At 36.6% G+C, this 21,067-nt stretch overlaps 1 protein-coding gene across 6 annotated transcripts in view; it reads left to right on the top strand.

The window, feature by feature from the left end:
- LOC145690558 (uncharacterized) overlaps nucleotides 1-21,067 on the top strand; it is a 638,254-nt gene that overhangs the window by 514,574 nt on the left and 102,613 nt on the right. For all 6 annotated transcript variants that reach the window (XM_081765565.1, XM_081765566.1, XM_081765564.1 and 3 more), the window contains one exon: nucleotides 5,107-5,223. In XM_081765565.1, the coding sequence (XP_081621691.1) occupies nucleotides 5,107-5,223 (117 nt within the window). The remainder of the gene's footprint in view (nucleotides 1-5,106; nucleotides 5,224-21,067) is intronic.

Below are 21,067 nucleotides of genomic sequence, written 5' to 3'. Positions count from 1 at the left end.
GTCGGGGGAAAGGAAATGTATATTATTTTTAGCCATAGCTTTCATTAATGCACAACTCAATATAGTACAGGGGCAGAACAAAGGTCACCCCTAAGAAATTGAAGAATTATTGGAATATTTTATGAAACGTTGACAGGCAAGTCAACTACAATTGAATACGATATTTCAGTTAACAGGAATCTTAGAACACGGTCGAAGTTACAAGAACATCGTTAAAACTATAAAAAAGGGAAGATGCACATATTTGATTGATCTACTTTGTCTCAGTATAGAATTGGCTATCGAGGAAGAACTGAAATTATATGAAGTTCATAAAGTTTAAATGTTATGCCTTCTAGGCTGATGAAGACAGAGAGATCACGCATGGCTATGGGGTAGCGTGTGCGCCTTTCGCATAGGAGACCCGGCTCCGATTCACGGAAGGAGCGCAAGCAGTTCGGACCTCACGTTAATCCGTAGTTCCATGTCTCATGTAATTTTGCTACCGGAGGGATGCTAAACTGAAATCTGATCTAATAATAGAGAGAGATAACAGATGGAAGCAAATTTTTGGGAAATAATTCATGAAATGAGAATGTAGGAGAAAACAGGATAATCCCGAGAAATCTCACGGGTACAATGATATCCACAACAAACTTTTATAGTCTGCGATCGAACGAGGTCCATCCCGCACCAGAAGTAAGCGCTCTATCACTAAGTCACCCTGCCCCTACTTTGGAGGAAACACTATAATTTTGACAGATGTATCGATATACTAAATATAGTGTGTGATAAACCAACATACAAGAAGTACAATCGATCAGAATGTGGGAATCGTGGAGTTTCCTTCGTGCGAAAATGGTAAGTACGTTGTTCTATGTCAGTTATTCTTAACTGGATGCCCGCGTGTTTTAGCGATTGGGGGAGGACACGGTGACTCAATGGTAAACAGCTTGCCTCTACTATGTGGGGTCTCTGGTTCAATCCTCAGCCAAGAAACTTTGTGGTGGACACCATCGTATCGTGTGTGGGTTTTCTCGGGATACTCCAATTTCCTTCCACATTCTCATTCCATCATATCTTCCATCAACATTCACTTGCCTTAATTATTGTCTCCCTTAGCATAAAGAACGTAATCATTTCATTTTACATGGGTTGCTTACACTTTTGTCGGTGGGTTACCGTTTTTAACAGGTTGTAGTAAAAACTATATTTGGGATACTATAATATTTGGGATACTATTACTTGTAAGGAAGGAGTCTATGGGGTTCATAATTTTCTAAAGACTGAAAACTACATTTGTACGTTGATTGTAAGAAATGCTAAAGGTAGGAACTATTGTGATGTGTGAGTCTTTTAGTATTATTAGTCGTATTATGGACAAGAAATAGCTCACATATCTACAAAACAAAGAAAACTGACAGTGAAATTTGATATTCGACAGTGAAATGTAATAATAAAACACTTGGATATCAAATTTCGCTGTTAGTTTTCTTGGCTTTGGATATGTTCAAATTACATGTGTTTTGTGGTAGTCCAAACTTTCAACATACGAGTGAGTCTCCTAGATTTTCGTAAATAACTATGAAGCTTATTCTAAATCTTCCAAATAAGTACAGATAAGGATCACTAAAGTTCATAATTGATTTTTGAGAACATGCTGACCTTAACAGATATATCACATCACTACCTTTTCATTTTCAAAATTATCACAGATTTCAAAATGGCAAAAATCCACTGTGTCCATTCTTCTTTTGTCAATATGTAAAACTACCACCGTTTGCATTGTCTATCTTTCAGTATTTTCACGATTCAACACTCTATTTGATGTATTTCAATAACATAGCATAGCTCTTCTCCCATCAATTTTGACCCCCCCCCCCCGTTTCTTATGACGTTCAGCCCTTATAACTTTGCACATATACATATTTCCACATCGTCTATCAGTCGCACTACATCTCATCCCGCAACTCGATTCATCCATTTGGAACCTTTACGTCTCAGACAATTTCTTATTGGTGGAGGAACAGGAAAAATAATTCTACGATGACTGACAAGTAACACTCTGATTTTGATAAGAGCTCCTCCTTGGCTAAGCGGTTAGCGTATGCGCCTTTGGCATGGGAGACCCGGGTTCGATTCCCGGCGGGAGCTCATGTGGTTCGGATTCCACATTAATCAGTAGGTCCACGTCTCATATAGCCTCGCTGCTGAACGGGACGTTAAACTCAAAATCAACTCAACTCTGATTTTGATAAAATTTGGCAGATATATACTACACATGAAATAAACGAATATGTGTTTCTTATTTTCTGCGGAAAAACGGTTTTAGAGGGCAAAAGCCCCAACGCAAAATCTTGAAAGTTCACTCCCGAAAGGCAAAAAACAAGTGAACCGAAATCGACGAAATTCTACTCACATATTGTACACATGAAATGAGGGAATACGTGTTTCCTATTGTCCTCGAAAAAACAGTTACGTGGGGCACGGACCCCTCCAAAACTTTCATCACGAAATATTGAAAGTGTTAGTAACAGTATGTTAGAAGTGCTTCAACGACATCAAGAATTCCAACGAAACTTTGCGTATGAACAATACGCAAAAAATAAAGGAATACGGATTTTTTATTTTCTCCGGAAGAAGGGTTTTAGGGAGGAAAAGCCCCCACCCAAAATTTTGAAAGTTGAGGCCCGAAAGACCAGAGGAAGTAAACCGAAGTGAATGAAATTGTGTACAGATACTGTGGACATAAAATGAGGGAATACAGTTTTCTTATTTTCCTGAAAAGAAAACAAAAACCGTTTATGTGGGACCCAGACCCCTCCAAAACTTTGATCGTGAAATACCAAAAGTGCTAGTAACAGTATGTCAGAAGTGCTTGAAAGACACGAAGAATTGGAACGACACATTGTAAACGGACAATACGCAAAAAATAAACGAATACTGCGTTTTAATTTCTGGGGAAAACGGTTTTAGGGGGAAAAGCCCCACCCAACATTTTGAAACTTGAGGCCCGAAAGGCACGAAGTAAGCGAATTGAATGACATTGTGCACAGATATTGTAGACGTAAAATGAGATAATTGGGTTTCGTATTTTCCTGAAAACAAAAACGGTTGGGTGAGGCACGGACCTTCTAAACCGTTGATTACGAAATATCAAAAGTGCAAATAGGCATACATCAGAAGTTCGTAAAGAATATGGAGAATTGCAACGAAACTTCGTATAGGGACAATTTGCAAAACAATAAATGAAACGTGTTTTAATATTTGCGGAAAACAGTGTTGGGCCCTAGGCCCCATCCGAAAAAAGTAAATTTTACCGTAATAGCGCAGTAAGGAATGAACCGAAGCAAATGAAACTGTGTGTAGATATTATATAGATCCTATGTAAAATAAGGCCTTTCGTGTTTGTGACTTTCAACAGAGGAGTTTCCCACCCCATGTTTATTAGAACTTTTTTCATTCATTTGATATAAGGAATCACTTTTCGAAATTCAGTCACCGAATTTCTAATCTTAAAGGAATCACAGCATACCTTTATAACGAATATTACACACCGAACTCATTATGGTTTATTTATTTTTATATATTTTTAAATTTTTTTATTATTATTATTATTTTATAGTAATCAACTTAAATCTTCAAATTTTCGTATAATCCGTAATTGCTATTGTATTAAAAGTAGTTTTGAATGTACTATGTTTTACAATAGTTTAGTTAGTAGAAACATGGCCACTACTGAGAAGGGGACTACTCGGGCAAACTTTCGAGTTGGGTGTCTAGTCCTTTAGACATCCCTATAGCTTTGTTATTATAACTATTACATTTGGAAAAGAATTTTCTTGTTCACGAAATATCATTTTCATTTATAAATAAACCCTCACACTGGTGTCTGTAAACGAGTGAGCAATGTTTTAATCCGTTAGCATATAAAACGTTCGCGTTTGCTTTCCTGTTACTGCGTGTAACCTTTTCTAGTACATGTTAAGGTCTTAACGTTATACAAGGATTGTTCCTCACATAGCTGTGACTGTGTTGACATTTATCTTTTTGGTTCCTTTTGGTTTATATATGAAAACAATTTTATGCGTTATGTTGCTTTTCACTATTTTCCTTAATTTTCACTAGAAGGTTGGGAATACACACACATGTCCGTTCGGTCAACTACTGAAAAAAGTTGAATCATCGCTATAGTTAACCCACATATTCCTAGGAAATATTATTTATTCTTTATGAATAGCATTCCTGTGTGTAGAGGAAGGTCTTTACAGATACGGGCTTCTATTCAAGTATCCACCCATTGGCTCGTCGTAAAAGCCCTAAGAGTGGGTAATAAAATTTTGAGATGATTTGTACGGTAACAAAATGTTAATTACCAAAAATTAATCCTTATTTTAACAAACATATTCTTTATCAAAAGATTTGTAAAATTTAATTACTTTGTCGGATTTAAAGAGCATCCGCCTTATGCAAAGTCATTTTGACGTATGTTTAGCGTCATACTAAAGACCTGACTACTGCAGGAAACATATGTTAGTCGAACTCTTTAGTATGGCACTAATCACGCGTCAGAACGACTCTGCATAAGGCCACATTGTTTATGTACAAACTAATAAACTTTTCGTTTTAATTGTCTGGATATTGCTATATCATTTTTTAAATGCATATATGAATATAGTAATCTCAAATTGAAGTAAAAGCGTTTGCCTATGATTGTTCGTTATTTTAAGATGAATTATTTTAAAGCTAAATCTGTCCTGCATAAAAGCAACGTCACTAGAACACATGAAAGAAAGAGAAGAAAAGCGAGTAGAACAAGGATCTTATAAAATAGAGGATTTGCCCATATATATATCTTCATCTTATTAAATCAATGAAGCCAAAAAACAACCGAGAATCGGCACGTCTGATTGGCTACTCTCTTTTATGCCATCGTCTGATTGGCTACTTTCGTTTCCGCCATGATTGTTGGCTCAAAACATTGGGATCCTATTGGGCGGAGTGGGCAGAGTAGGGGTGGCGAAACTGTGACGTATGGCTTCAAAAGTTTGTTGTAAGGGCAGATCCTCTATTTTATAAGATCCTTGGAGTAGAATTTATTTTAATATATTGTTTTATTTTTTAAAGATGAAGATGAGAAATCCATGGTGTCAATTCATGAAGTTGGGGATCCTAACAGAGATAATCCAGATTTTCTACGTAGAATAGCATCTGAACTGTTACTTATTGGGGTTGAAATTGAACGTAAGTGTTTGGATCTTATTTTCATATATAGATGATGAAGGCTAGTATTTGATTTTTAGTTTAATATTGTAAATTCTGGACAAGATATATTTTATGATTTTATCATTTACCTATATCTAATTTCAAGACTACAATACATAAATTAAATTACATATTATAACCATATTGCTGGAACATGAAACATAGCCTGCCGCAAGGAGGCTCACGAAAAATGTTTGATTACATTGTAAGACCAGGCATTTAAAGATCTATTCTCTGACAGCAGCATACGCTAGAAAGAGCAAATGCAGAACATGCAAACAAAAGATAACATCAACCAATTTGACTTACACTACGTTGCATAATTCTTCTCGATATCAATCAGACTTCAAATTCCATATTAAAACAATAAAAATTTTGGTTCGGTCTTTTCTCATTCGCATACAGGAATAAATGTCTACATTCGTTTCGTCTCTAAAAATATTTTTCTTCCTATTTATTGGGAAGTTATGTGAGTTTATGATTATATTATAAAACTGTCCCCAGTGTTAAAATTGATATTTAGTGCGTGATATGAAGAGAGACGTTATGTGATAAAAAGTAGTAAACCCCCTAGGCCTTGTTGTTATGCTAAACTTAAAAGAAAGTAGCAAGTCAAAAGTGATAATTTGGGAGTATGATATGTATGTATGGATGAAGAGTGTTCGGTTAGTTGTTGTCAAAACGGTGCGAAGAGAAGTTGACTAGTACATTAGGGTGGGCTGAAATTTAAAGTACATATCGTAACTTTAACTACAAGCGAACCTCATAAATATTCATAGATATATATCCTACTCATAAATAACAGTTGAGAAAATAGTGCAAGGTATCCAAGCAAAAACCCGTTAGCTATGATAAGCCAAATTCAAATAATTTTATATATAGAGTTCTAGAGTCCAATGAAAAAGAATAAGGTGCCCATTCATAGATTTATAACCCATGATAAAGCATCATCTCCATCCGTATTTCGTTATATGAGCAACCAAATAATAGTCATTTTCTGTCAACCATTTTAATTCGCAATAATACTAAGAATGACGTCACATTCGGATCTTCATGGCTGAACCATAGAAGTGTCTCTTCTCATTCACTAGTTTTCAACGCATAATTCCTTGCTTCGTACCACACAGTAAAAGGTGATATATACGTGACTTTCTCCAACTAAGGGAATAGGATTAGAGTATCAGGACCTTAAGCGCTCGTCTTAGTGTAGAAAGGTGCAGCGTAGCGCACTTCCTACCCACTCAAGAGAACAAAAATGGACCGTAGAGGATTCCTAAATGTTCATAAAAAGAGAGCATAGTGTTCATGTATAGAGTAATAACACAGATCTTACAAGATGAGTAGTCTAGAATGATCCATCCTCAGGCCCATCCCAGGGTACCAGAGGGGTACGTACCTGACTCGTAACTCATCAAAGAGAATGAGATACCTATCCATAGAACCTTAAATACCCATCTTAAAGTTAGAAACTTCACTCACTGACAATTTTAACCATCGAAGGGCACGACTCACATCTATTTACACCACGACCCATAAAGCCAAGTCATTTACCCAACCTTGAAATATGGATTAGCGAGTAGTTATTATTGGTGACAAGTAGCAGGTCATAGCTTTATGGGTCTCGCTTTTGAATACGGTTAAGGGGGAGGATAGGGGGAAGCAATAAATACCGCCTCTTTCCTTGTTTCAACAAAGAAAAAAGAGCGAGCCAGCCATAAGCCAGCGAACTCATGTCCCTCCTTTATTTTTAAAGATGTTCCGTTTTGCGTGCTTGTCCTTGGTCTTCTGAGAAGACACAAGGAACGCATTTGTTCGATTTATAGAGGGAACCGCCCGCTGAATTCAAATATTTATTTTCAATTATGCACTTTACCCAAGCCAAGTCACTTGTTTGTAGGGACTTCATATAAGCAACACAGAGATTGTGTGTGTGTGTGTGTGTGAGAGAGAGAGAGAGAGAGCAATGCATGTTTTTAACGATGAATGTGTCTCCTTCCTCTTCTTTGAAGAAGTTTTGGTCACTTGGGAAGAAGGAGTAATGCTACTTTGTTTTCCTGACATTTGACTTAAAACACCCACCAAGAGATCTAGCAGGTCAAAGTAATCTGTTCTTGAGTGCCAAGAAAACAATTTCAAGATATTGTTATAATAAGCATTTTACATCTGTGTATCAAGTCGACATATATATATATATATATATATATATATATATATATATATATATATATATATATATATATATATATATATATATGTGTGTGTGTGTGTGTGTGTGTGTGTGTGTGTGTGTGTGTGTGTGTGTGTATGTGTGTGTGTGTGTAAAACTAGCACACAAGTGGAAATGCGTTGATGTTTTATGTATTTAAACAATATGAAGCTTCAGATTTATAAACATCCTTCTTTCTTTAATAAAATACTTTTATTTGAAATAATTACTTCTTATTTTAGAGATATTAGTCTGTACTTACTAGATTCCAGGAGGTTCTGTCGACCCGTTTGACCCCCTGCGGACGCCCATGTCTCTAATGAAACTTTATTTTTAAAGAAACATCACGCCGTAGGGGTAATTTTACTCCCATGTTTGTTTGAGAAAATTTGTTTTATCCGCAAAACCATCGTATTTTTCAGCTTTTATTTTTTTTAATAAGTATTATTATTATGTCATTTACACATTAAAGATAACAAGAATATTTTCCATTGTTCTACTATTTGTTTCCAGGGTGTTCGAGAAATGCAATCGAAAAAACAAAAAGACAATTGTAGAAAGTAAAAACGAGATGTGCAGTGTGCAACACTTTAATTTGTGGAAACCATTTCATCAATAGAAAAAGAATCATAGATTTCAGATATGACAAATAATAAAAGTATATATATTTTTGAGTATTTGTGAGCAAATAACAGAAGTTTGTGTAATTTAATCTCCATTTAATAATACATGCATGTCTCCATTAGAAGCATGTACGAGATCAAAGGAACACAAGTTCTCTTTTGTAGATAACCGTAACATATCATTCAAAATCCCTTGCTATATTCTAAGTAAACGAAAACTGTAATTTAGTAAAGAATAGTAAACAAAACATAATCAGATATGAAAATGGATTTCTGTTACTGATAATATTTCAATAAGATCTATCTCCATTTTATCGATTAACATTTTCATGATTCATCTCGAGAGGGAGAACTTTCAGCAAAGAGAATTTATCATTCGCCGTGTAACAACAAATTAAATTTAAAAGTATATTTGTAATACAGTGGATTTGAACTGGCGACTTTGGCTTTACCACAGCAGCAGCTATAACACCTCAACTATTCTTTCGCTGTTGACAAAGTCTACTAAATTGATAGTCTTTATAAAGTGAAGACTTGAGTGAGAAAGAGAGAGAGAATGAAAGAATGTTTGAATGAGAAAAAGAACAAAAATAAACACTGACACATTTCGCTTCTCGAATGAATTTTTAAGTAGCCAAGTCTCAGTTAGGACTACCCTTTGGAAACTAATAATCGAGCAGTAGTCGGTTAAATCACACTTTGCTCTTGTAACCTATTTTTTGACACTAGCTACCGAGAAAATTGGCCAAAGAGAGAAATGTTTTCACCAACTTACCCGGTTACTTTTGCCACAAAAAATTAGGCGATAAGCTTTCAGTTTGTTTCAAATCTCGGTTAAAAGATATTTTGTCATCCACTCTGTTAAATTAGCAAAGTAACTTTTGCCAAGTAGTGTTATGCTAAAATCTTCTTCATAGATTATGTTACGTTGAATAACTATAACTACCGTGAAATTGGGAAAGTATTTGTAGTCTACAGGGGGGTAGTTAGCAAGATTCAATTATGTCCAGAAAATCTTGGAAACCCTTTCAGAGACTAAGTAGAAGAACGTGAGCCTAGATTCATCTCAATTCCTGCAGTTCTGTATAGAAGGAATTGCATTTTGCCTCCGTTCTTATATAGATATTAGCTTCAAAACGTACTTCTGTTTATGTTAGCTGAGCGTGGTGAGGCACTGGGTCTTCGTAAAGATCTTTTGAAACTTGAAGGTCTAGGGTTCAAAACTTGGTCTTAGATGTTTATTTTTAACATGAAGGTATGAGGAAATAAGTAAATGTGTAATATTTGTTACACTTGTAAATTTCAAATTTAATGGTTTGTTATTAAAATATTTGTTTATTGCTATATTGCATTTTTTACTTTTAGTTTCAAAAGCTAAGACATAAAAGACTTCTTTCTCAGTTTAAAATTTCTAGAATAATCAGTGACACTCGGATGGGTATGAAATTAGACTGAAATAGACATAAAGCAGCGTGTTTAGAAATAATTTACAACCCAAACTAATTTTACATATAGGCCTGTATATATATATATATATATATATATATATATATATATATATATATATATATATATATATATATATAATGAAAGTGACTATGTTTGTGACTTTGCAACTCTTGAACCACTGGATCGATCTCGATGAAGTTTCAACGTGGATGAGACCTGGAATGGTTTTTATCTAACCACTCTTATGGTAAAACTTAGAAGAGGGTTATGTTGGGCGGGCGAAATATATAAAAGTGATCGAAAATGACAGACACTGTGTCAAATCCATGATTTATGGGGTCGCTGAAATGATCAGTGACACTTCCAATGCCGTTCTAATCGAAATTGATCCCCGCAACTTGGGGAGAAGGCAGAGGGAAGGGGAGATAACTACATAAAAATATAAGTAAAAATGAAAGTAAGTACGTTTGCGACTTAATAATTCTTGAACCACAAGGCCGATCTCGATCAAATTTGCGACATAAATGAGCTTCGGGGTTGCCATGTTTTTTCTCATTTCACTTTGATGGTACAACTTAGGAGAGAAGGTGGAGAGTGGGCTATATAAAAGTGATCCAAATTATCCGATACTACTGTCGAATCCCTAGTTTTCGGAGTCATTCAAATGAATAGTAACACTTCTGATGACGTTTAAATCCAAATTCTGGCAAACTAGTACTCCTAAAGTGGGATGGTGACGTGTAAAAATAATTAAAGTTGACCGATATTAGTGTTGAATTTATTGACTTTAGATATCTAAGTTGATTAGTGAAAGTTTCTTTTTATGTCCAAAATGAAACGTATTCTGTTTCTGCAAAGAACGGATAGTCTGCTAGTTTAGAAAAATAATGCCCTTTCTTTGAGTAAAAGTATTAGGATTATTTACGCGTTACATTGATATTTTAACGCATATAGTAAAGGATTGTTCCGATTTACAAATTGCTCAAAAAATGAAATGAAATCTTTGAGTTTTACGGTTATGCCGGCTAGGCTGAAGGAGACGGTGATGATGAATGAAATTGTGGAATGAAGAATGTGGGAGGAAATGTGAGAACCCCGAGGGAACCTACGCACACGGTGTTTGTCTACCACAAAGTTTACTTGGCGGTGCCTGGGATTGAATCCGGGACCTCATGCAGCAGGGGTGAACGCACTTCCACTGAGCCGCCGCGGCCCAAATTGAATGGATATATGGAACGGCGAACGAAAATAATAATAATAATAATAATAATAATAACATTTCTTTCAGTAGTAGTAGAAGAAGAAGAACAGGTAGAAAATTATGAAGAATTGCACAATTGCTAGGAAACAATAACGTCTGTATGTGCTTTATGTATTCATCAACTGTTTGTTAAACACGTTAAATTCACAGACAGTACGAATGAAGCTTGATACGGCTGACGTATGTTCTAGACATGTTATTGGTATTTCTATAAAGTGTACACTGAAGAGCATCGTCTCAACTCTCTGACCGAGAGAAATGAAATAATTTTCATGTTATTATAAATCGGGATTATCAATATTGCAAATGATAAAAATTTCCTTACTTCCCTCACCGGGGATCGAACGCAGAAACCCCCGTGTGTGAAGCGGACGTTTGAGCCACAATTTTAATACATCACTCTTAAGGCAGGGGAAAAAGATTCGATATGAGATGTATTTATCAAATAGCACTTTTACGACTCCAATGTTGTAATAACGACGGAATACCCTCATTTCAGTCATGATAAAATACAAAATGTTCTGTAGAAACAATAATCCAAAGGATAATATTTTCAATTGAAAAACAAAAAAGACATATGAACACGCAAGGAGATGAAGGAAAAAGTTGTCTTTAGAGGGATTCGATTCCTTAACTGGCGTTCTTCTTGACTGGAATCTGCTGTTTCAGACCGCTGTTTTTAAAAGTGGTTTACCGAACGTTCTTTAGTAATTCAAGTTTCCTATGTATTACACATTTTACTTAATTTTATCTTTAATTCATTGACTTTCTTTAAGACATGTGCAGTCTGTCAGGAAAGTAAATGTACACCTGTTTTTTGAGTCTGGCATTCCTGAGCTCCATCCATGGAGAGTATGAGAATTAAATCAATCAAATGTTTACTGAGGAGCAAGAAGAAAAGTATAATCTGAATAAGACATTGCAGAGGGGCACAAGCTGTGAATACGAATAGTGCATAGTGTAATAAAAGGCGACACCGAAAGAGAAATCCAGAAACAGCTGCTAAACGGAGAAAAAAGGAGTAAAAATTGTCGAAGTGGGAACATAAAATACAAATACAAACAAATATGCCAACAACTAAGCGTTTACCAAGCAACGATCTTGGTGTAGTGGTTAAGGTGCTAGATTACAAATCCATGAACGGCGTTTCGAATCTGCTGCAAGTAGTAAATATTTTATTTATTTTTTTAAATGATGCATACAGCGCATGAAAGGTGGTAAAAGAGAGCGTATTACTTGTTTAATATGTTGAGTGAAAACGAGTTAAAATTTTCGGTGAAATTTATTAGAGAAGTGAAACAATAAAAATGAAGAAGCAGGTATATTTAATCAGAAAGTGGTGATCGGAAAAACTGCAAATTTTCCCAAATTTCGCCCATGTGATTCTCTTCGATAGGCAAATTTCTTCAGAAATGTGCGTATTGCAGAGGGCATCATGTCAGAAATGCCGTAAAATTTCTATGCAATTTTGCCCTTTCGCCGATCATCACCTCTGAGACGAAAAGAGAGATTGAGAGAGAGAGAGAGAGAGAGAGATGCTCCCGGAACTGAGAGTGTGCTGCTTCCATTCAAATCAACGAGATGACAAATAGACGCTTACATAATAAGAATGCCGAATAGAAACAGCCATAAAACAGCAAAGTAATAATTGCAAGCGTTATCACCTAAGGTTTCAAGATCCGAACAGCATACCACTAATATCCCGAATGCCAAAATATTGTGACTTACACAACTCCCACTCTCCCCAAATGTGTCCTATGAAAACAATCACAAGTTTTTGGATGAGGGACCATATTGAGACTACAATATTAAACTATATAAGTAGACTTTTAGCAGATTCGTATTCAGTTTTTTTTTCACAACCAGTTTTATTCATATTCAAGACAGCAAAAGCACTATATTTGTTGACGACAAAGCGAAGTTATTGCAACGCTGCGTTACACGTGAATCATGCATATTACACTCGTGAGTTTTGCTACGCAGAGGCTAGCCACGGAAGCACGCTGAATAACGCCTGAAGAAACCAGCTAGGACAGGTAGTTATGCAGTGAACGGAACAAGCAATGTATTACAGACATTTGAAGAGAAGAAAAAGAAAAAAGAAAGATAACTCTTTCCACTCTTCATGCTGTAGTTCAAACTTCCATTTCCCCATCAAAGTTACATGCTTAGACTATTATACAATCCCATTACACTTAATCCAAAGACTTCAAACAACTTTGTTCAACGAAGGGAAACGTACAACACTACACTTATAGATATACCATAAGTAGACAGTTATGTAGTAATAGAAGAATGCAATTAACACCACATAATATCGATTGTCTAAATATATACTGATTTCAAACAATTAAACACATAACTATAATTCACAACACCATTATAACCTATCATACTCGTATGTTAATTCCACTTCACAAATGGTAGAATGAAAACCGTTGACTGACCGTAGAATGAAAATCATAGAAAATATAATGATTTTTTTTAAAAAAAATTACAATTATAAACACAAGTTAGTGAAGGAAACAATGACAGTCAATGAAAGGAAGATGATCCGAGGTCGGATTTCGAGAAATAACTTGATAATGAGATGAAAACAGAATTTTATAAAAGGAATGGTTATGATGCGCTAAACACAAGATGGTTCCTGTTTCGTCTCGTCATGTGAAAATGTCTTGTTTTAGAGAGGCGAGAAAAAGCCTGTGTCTCGTCTTGTGCAGTGGCGGATCTAGCTCGGGGCCGGGGGACCTAGGCCCCCAGTTTCAGAATGACGAGAATAATTTAAGCTATTATTTATATAGTTTTGAAAGTTTATACTAAGGTCATAATATACTTATCATAATGAAAATTCAGGCAGTCCCCTCCCCAGTTTTTACCTTCTAGATTCGCCACTGGTCTCGTGGCTATCCCGGTGTCATCTCGTGTTTCCGAAACGACACAATTTTTATCTACTCTCCTTTCGTCTAATTTTCGTTCGTAAACCTTATAATAATAGAACTAAAATTGGAAGCCATGCGGCTTCGAAATGTAACGAAGTTTACAAGTTAGAATTGATAATCGGACAAAAGAGGGCTATGGAATGCTTGCAAGACATTTAAAACTCGACGAGTCCAGACAAGTACCTGTCACGTCTCGTCTCGGATTTAACAAAGCCTATATTGTCTCGTCCATGCTGAATTGGAAACCTCTCACCAGAGATGAAGCAGATCGTGGGCCGTGGGTCAACATAACGTGACCCACTGCAACCCACCATCTACCGTGACCTACCATAAACCAGCGACCCACCATAACCTACATACCCACTAGGACCCACCGACACACTCCGCTTAGTGCATTGTTTATAGCACCATCTGAAAAGTGTTGAACTTGTCTACATTTTACATTTAGGGTCTCCATTTTCTTCTTCTTTTGCATTTGTTTCTATTTACTTACCTGAGATGACTATATCTAACAAGGAAAAAGCAGACTTTGTTAAATAAACTTCGGGACCATCTTTCGCGAGGTAGTAGTGCATATTTAAATTGTTAATATTACAAACTGGGAGAGCGAAATAGCCAGAAATAGCCTAGAAAAGTTTCGACTCGCCTTATATGTGATACAATGCCTAAAATTATCAAGTGGCGGTGTGGCAGAGTGTGGAGCATCCACGACTCACGTGTTAAAGGTCCAGCGTTCAATTCCCGTTTGAGTCAACTTGTTTTTGCTTTTTACCACTAAAGCAGTCACTTATAACTACAAGTAAAATATTAATTCACCATATATTCGTATATTCTAAACGATAGGAATTTTTAAATCAGTTGTAAAACTTTTCAATGTTTTATGTCAACTAGATACAAAATATAACCGTTTTCATAAATATACTGACAGTGGCGTATTTAGGGGGGTGGCTTCAGGGCTTAAGCCCCCCCCCCGAAATCTTACTTAATATAGTAAAGTATATGAAATATCTTGCACAATTTTTACATTTTCAGGCAAAGCCCCCTACCCCGAAAGTTAGCAAAGCCCCTCCCGAAACGAAATCGTAAATACGCCACTGTATACTGATATCATTAGCTGTATTACAGTTACCACAGTCGTTGTGTCCGAAGTTTCGTGTCTATATCTGTGAACAGTGTGCGAATTGCAAGGGGGATGAGGGCGAAATACGCTAGGGAATACTGGATGTATGCTATAGCCAAAGGGGATTTCCGAATTATCCCCCTTGCAATTCGCACTCTGTCCACAGATGTAGACACGAATCGTCAAGAAGATTTTTCATTTAACGACTATACCAAATAAGTTATATTTTGTAGCTAGTTCACATGAAACATTGAAAAGTTTTACAACTGATTTAAAAATTCCTATTGTTTCATATATTATAACCATATGGTGAATTAATATTTTATTTGTAGTTATAAATGACTACTTTATTGGTAAAAGCAAAAACAAATTGACTCGACCGGGAGTCAAACTCGGGACCTTTTACGCGTGAATCATGAGTGCTCCGTACTCTGCCACACCGTCATTTGGTAATTTTAGGCGTCGTATCATATATAACGCAAGTAGAAGCTTTAAGATGCATTTTCTAAGCTATTTCTGGCTATTGCGCTCTCCCAGTTTGTAATATTAACACTTTAAATATGCACTACTACCTCGCAAAAGATGGTCCCGAAGTTCATTTAACAAAGTCTGCGTTTTCCTTGTTAGATATAGTCATCTCAGGTAAGTAAATAGAAACAAATGCCAAAAAAAGAAAAAAAGAAAATAGAAACCCTAAAAGTAAAATGTAGACAAGTTCACCACTGTTCAGAAGATGTTATATATAATGCACCAAGCAGAGTGTGTTGGTGGGTCGTAGTGAGTCTGTAGGTTATGATGGATCGCTGGTTTATGGTGAGTCACGGTAGATGGTGGGTTGCAGTGGGTCACGTCTTCTTGACCCATGACCCACTAACCGACTTACACATCTTGACCCACATGTCTCACTTGACACACGACCCACTTCAACTCTGGTGAGAGGTTTCCAATTCGGCATGGGCGAGACAGTTTTCCGTTACCAGACGTGACATGTCCTTGTCTGGACTCGTTGCGTTCTAAATGTCTCGAAAGCATTCCATAGCCCCCTCTTGTCCGATTATCAATACTAACTTGTAAACTTCGTTACATTTCGCAGTCGCATGGCTTCCAATTTTACTTCTATTATTGTGAGGTTTACAAAAGAAAATTAAACGAAAGGGGACGCGATAACAATTTGTCTCGTTTCGGAAACACGAGATGACACTGGGTTAGCCACGAGACGAGACACAGGCTTAGTCTCGCATCGCTAAAATGAGACAATTTAACATGAGGAGAAGAAACAGGCAATCATGTTGTGTCTAGTGCATCTTAATAATTTCTTTTCTAAAGTTCTGTTTTCATTTCATTATCAAATTATTTCTCGACGTCCGACATCGGATCATGTTTCATTGACCGTGAACCTTAGGTGATAATGCTTGCAATTATCACTTTGATGTTTTATAGTTGTTTGTGTTCCGCATTCTCATTATGTAAGCGTCTATTTGTCATCTCGTTGATTTGAATGGAAGCACCTCAGTCTCAGTTCCGGGAACATCTCTCTCTTTCTTTCTCTCTCTCTCTCTCTCTCTCTCTCTCTCTCTCTTTCCGTCTCATAGGTGATAATAGGCAAAATGGCAAAATTGCATAGAAATTTTACGGCATTTCTGGCAAGATGGTCTCTACAATAGGCACATTTCTGAAGAAATTTGCCAATCGTAGAGACTCAAATGTGCGAAATTCGGGAAAATTTGCAGTTTTTGCGATCACCACCCTCTGATACATACCCCTGATTAAATATACCTGCTTCCTCGTTTTCATTGTTTCACTTCTCTAATAAATTTCACCGAAATTTTAAACTCTTTTTCACTTAACATATTAAACGGATAATAGGCTCTCTTTCACCACCTCTCATGTGCTGTATGCATTTTTTAAAAAAAACTAAAAAAGATATACTCCTTGGAGCAATTCGAACCGCCGTCCATAGGATTTGTAATCTAGTGCGTTAACCACTACAGGAAGATCGTTGCTTGGTAAACGTTTAGTTGTTGGAATATATGTTCGCATTTGTATTTTATGTTCCCACTTCGATAATTTCTACTCTTTTTTCTCCACTTTCTCTGTACTGATTTAATTCTCATATTCTAGATGGTTAGAGCGCAGGAATGTAGTGGCTAAGACGCGAGATTGAAAATACAAAGGACGTAAGTTCGAATCCACTACAAGTAAAATGATATTTTAATAATGCATACAGCGCGTGAGAGTTGGTAAAAGAGAGCGTATTACCCGTTTGAGATGTTATTAGAGAAGTGATACAATGAAAACGAGGAAGCAGATATATCTCATCAGGGGTATCAATAAGAGGGCGGTGATCGATAAAATGAAAATTTTCCGAATTTCACACGTGTGAGTCTCTACAATAGGCAAACTTCTTCAGAAATGTGCCTATTGCAGAGACCATTATACTCCACCGTTTGCGCTAGCCAAATTTAGTTTAACAAATGGTGTAGTGTTTTTCCTTAGAACGATAAATTAAAAAGTGCATACTGCAGATGAACTAAGTGTTTCGAATGCCTAGTAATTCCCTTGCCCTTTCCCAATTAACATGCTTAAATCGTCTCTATCATGATACAAGTGTTTGCGTCCACTCTCTTAAGGATTGCTCATTTAGTATAAGAAGCCACTCTTTGATTCTTCACGATTGCTTTAAAAAAAACTTGAAAAGGATTTGAAGCTATATTGATTAGCTGTATTACTCAGAAGTCCAGCACTTCACCCCTACATTATCTTCTCATGCAACATCATAAGCTAAATATTGCTAAGTTCAGCCCTGATGTTTGGAACGAACCGGCAATGTTCTTCCTGTAATGATATTTCCACCAAAGTGCGTGCAGAAGTTAATTTATTCGATGATCTGGAGACAATTTAGTGCCCATTAATAACATACAATGGAGGAAAATTACAGAAATGATATCGTATTATACAGTAATTTCGCCGTGCTAGTATAATAATAATAATAATAATAATAATAATAATAATAATAATAATAATAATAATAATAATTTTCCATCGGTGCTGCGCGGAAAGTCAGAACTAAATCAATTACATGTGTAGTCAAGGTAAGGAGAAAAGCCTAAACTGAATAAGACATTCAAGCGTGGCGCAAGCTGGGAATAAGAATAGGGCATGGTGTAAATAAAGAACGACACCGAAAGAGAAATCCAGAAACAGCAGGTAAACGGAGAAAAAGGGTAGAAATTGTTGAAGTGGAAACATAAAATACAAATACAAATAGGGATGAGCACGAGTCGAGCCAAAATTCGACTCGACTCGAATTCAATTGTCAAAATTCAATTCCCATCGAGTCAAAGCCAATTTTCCTGAGTTGAGTTCCGAGCCAAGTCGCTGTTTTCGAGGTCGAGTTTCGAGTTGAGTCGAGTTTGATAATGGCTCGCTCGTTCGTTCAACTCGTTTTAACTCGTTTTGAAATAATGGCCTGATTAGACTGGAAAGCGAAAGCCATGAGAAATGTAAGCAGTAATAGGGAATACTTTTAGTGTTACTCACGACATGGGTGCATCTCGACTCGTAATTTTAGTGCATCTCGTGCGGCAATTTTAGTGTATCTCGTCTCGTCTAGATAACGAGAAGACAAGAGTTGTTTTTTTTATTACGAGTCAGCCTCAAATGTCGTGATCACCAACATAAGTACATACTGTAGTTCTTAAAATCAAGGCTGAGACCTACACGGTCGAATTCTTGAGCCCAAGCAGAAGACCAACCCGAGTAGTGATATCAACCGGCTCGGCTCGTTTCAACTGAGCGAACAGCTCAAGTCGGCTCGGTTGGGATGAGCCTTCGGCTCGGCCCAATCGAGTCGATGACCTGAGCCGGCTCAGTTGGAACGAGCCATCGACTCGGCTCAATTGAGCCGATGGCTCGAGCTGGCTCGGTTGGGATGGGTCACCTACTCTGCTCATGTGAACCATCGGTTCGAGCCAGCTAAGTTGAAAGTATTAATCCAATGTTCTCGGGATTGCTGCCAGAGTGAGTGTTGCTGTGCTGAGCTTTCGTTACCATACAGCGGCAACATCTTCAGAGCTCTGAAAATGTTGCCGCTGTATGGTAACGAAAGCTCAGCACAGCAACACTCACTCTGGCAGCAATCCCGAGAACATTGGATTAATAGTAGACGCCAGCAAAGCTTCAAGATCATATTAAGTTGAAACTAGTTCATCGGCACGGTTCGACTCAGCTCAACTAAGCCGATGGCACGAACCGACTCGGTTGGATGAGCTGTTGGCTCGGCTCACTTCTCGGTCCGGTTCGGTTGTGAATGAGCTGTAAGCCAAGCCACTCGAGCCGTTGAGGACCCTAAACTCGGTCTCAGCTCTTTTGAACATGTTTGGTTGACGCCTGTAACTTTTAACAATTTTTGGCACGAGCTCGAATATTTGCCCTTTCGGAACTCAAACCCAGAACGTGACCGATGGCCTTGCCTCCTGAAGACTTCTCGACGACCGAGATCGACAGTCAATTAGCTTTTACTATTCAGATACAAACCGCATATCTTTTAAAGATTATACACGGTGTTGATATAATAATAATAATAATAATAATAATAATAATAATAATAATAATAATAATAATAATAATAATAATAATAATAATAATAATAGTATTAAAAGTTTTAAAACTTGCCCTAAAATTTGGCAAAACTTACTTAAAAGTAGAGATTTCGAGGAAAGGGTTCTGTACCTTCAAGACACACCTCTGCAACTACCAAAATTTTAAACTAGAGCGTTCCACGGAAGTTTTATGTAGAAAGTATTCTACTGTATGTTTTAAGGAAAATAACTGTAATAAAAATAACTGAATATCACGCAACAGTAAGGCATATATTAAACTAATTTTAGGATATGCAGAGGTAAATATAAAAGCTTTGCTACAAAAATACCTACATAGATCATAATTCAATGAGCTCTGAAATACAATGTAACGAAATAGCCTATGAGATTCAGTCTACAGAGCAATTGTTACTTAAAGAATGAAGATACACTATTTCGAGAATCGAGACAAGACGGGAAATGTTTACGATACTTTTCGTCTCGTCTCGGTTCACACCTCCAAAGCGGGACGATAATTTGAGTTAGTCTTGTCCCGTCTCGAATGTAAAATGTTAATTCTTATATTATTTTGTTTATTTTAGAAACGAGATGAAAAATTAATCTTCTCGTGGGCAACATTAAACAAAACCGAAATATTCTTTCCAAATGTTACGTTTCTGCTTGTAATGGTATGACCTGAGCGATAATTAGCTCCTAGCTTTTAATCTTCTGCGAGGTAATAATAATTATTATTAGTTTATTATTATTACTAATATTATTCCTAAAGACTTGATAGTTCAAGTATTGAAACATCGGAGTATTCAAATATCTGAATATAATAAAACGTACGTCATCGCCGATCAATCGTCATCAAAAATCCTAAACTTAAAAAAATGTGTGACGTGGATTCAAACAAGCATCTTGACCACTGAACCGCGATCGCTACGCGGTAAATGATTCGTTTCTAGTCTGGTTACGTTAGGTTTCTTTTCCTCCGCTTGGAAAGTTGTATGTTATATTTCTTCGATTCAAAATATTTCGTATTTCTTTTGTGATTAATCTTCGCCAACCTTGATATTAATAACTTGAGTTGCTCTTAAACCTTTGGTTCACAAGTTTGTTTTTTCTCCACACGAAACTACAGATACACAGATTTAATTATGATACTTTGCATTTGTTTCAAAGCAGTAGCCATTACCTGGTCAAAGACTTATGTCCGCCACGTTACAGATTAACCAACAGAAATTCATTTTCCGGAAGCGGAAGTTTCACTTTCCGGATTTCGGAAAATTATGGAATTCGTCCGAAATTCTGAAAAATTCCGGAACTCGGAAAGAATCCAGAATTTAGAAAATCCAGAAATTCAGAAAAATTCGGAATGTTTACGAAATCAGAAATTCCTAAATTCCGGTTTTTTTCCGAATTTCGGAATTTTTCCAAAATTGGATTTTTCCGAATTCCGGAATTATTCCAAAATCGGAATTTTTCGAATTCCGGAATTTGTCCGGTTTTAATTTCGGGAGTCCGGAAAGTAAAAATTCCGGAATTGGCCATCCCTAGTTTACACACAACCTTTCAGAACACTAAACTAATAGCTGTCTACAAACATAGAAGTAATGCAAAGCATTTTGTATCCTGCAATACG

Source organism: Thermobia domestica, chromosome 7, assembly GCF_964235325.1.
Source record: "Thermobia domestica chromosome 7, izTheDome1.hap1.1, whole genome shotgun sequence".
Lineage (NCBI taxonomy): Eukaryota > Metazoa > Arthropoda > Insecta > Zygentoma > Lepismatidae > Thermobia > Thermobia domestica.
Note: the sequence above shows the minus strand (reverse complement) of the source record. Positions and strands in the feature narration are given on the sequence as shown.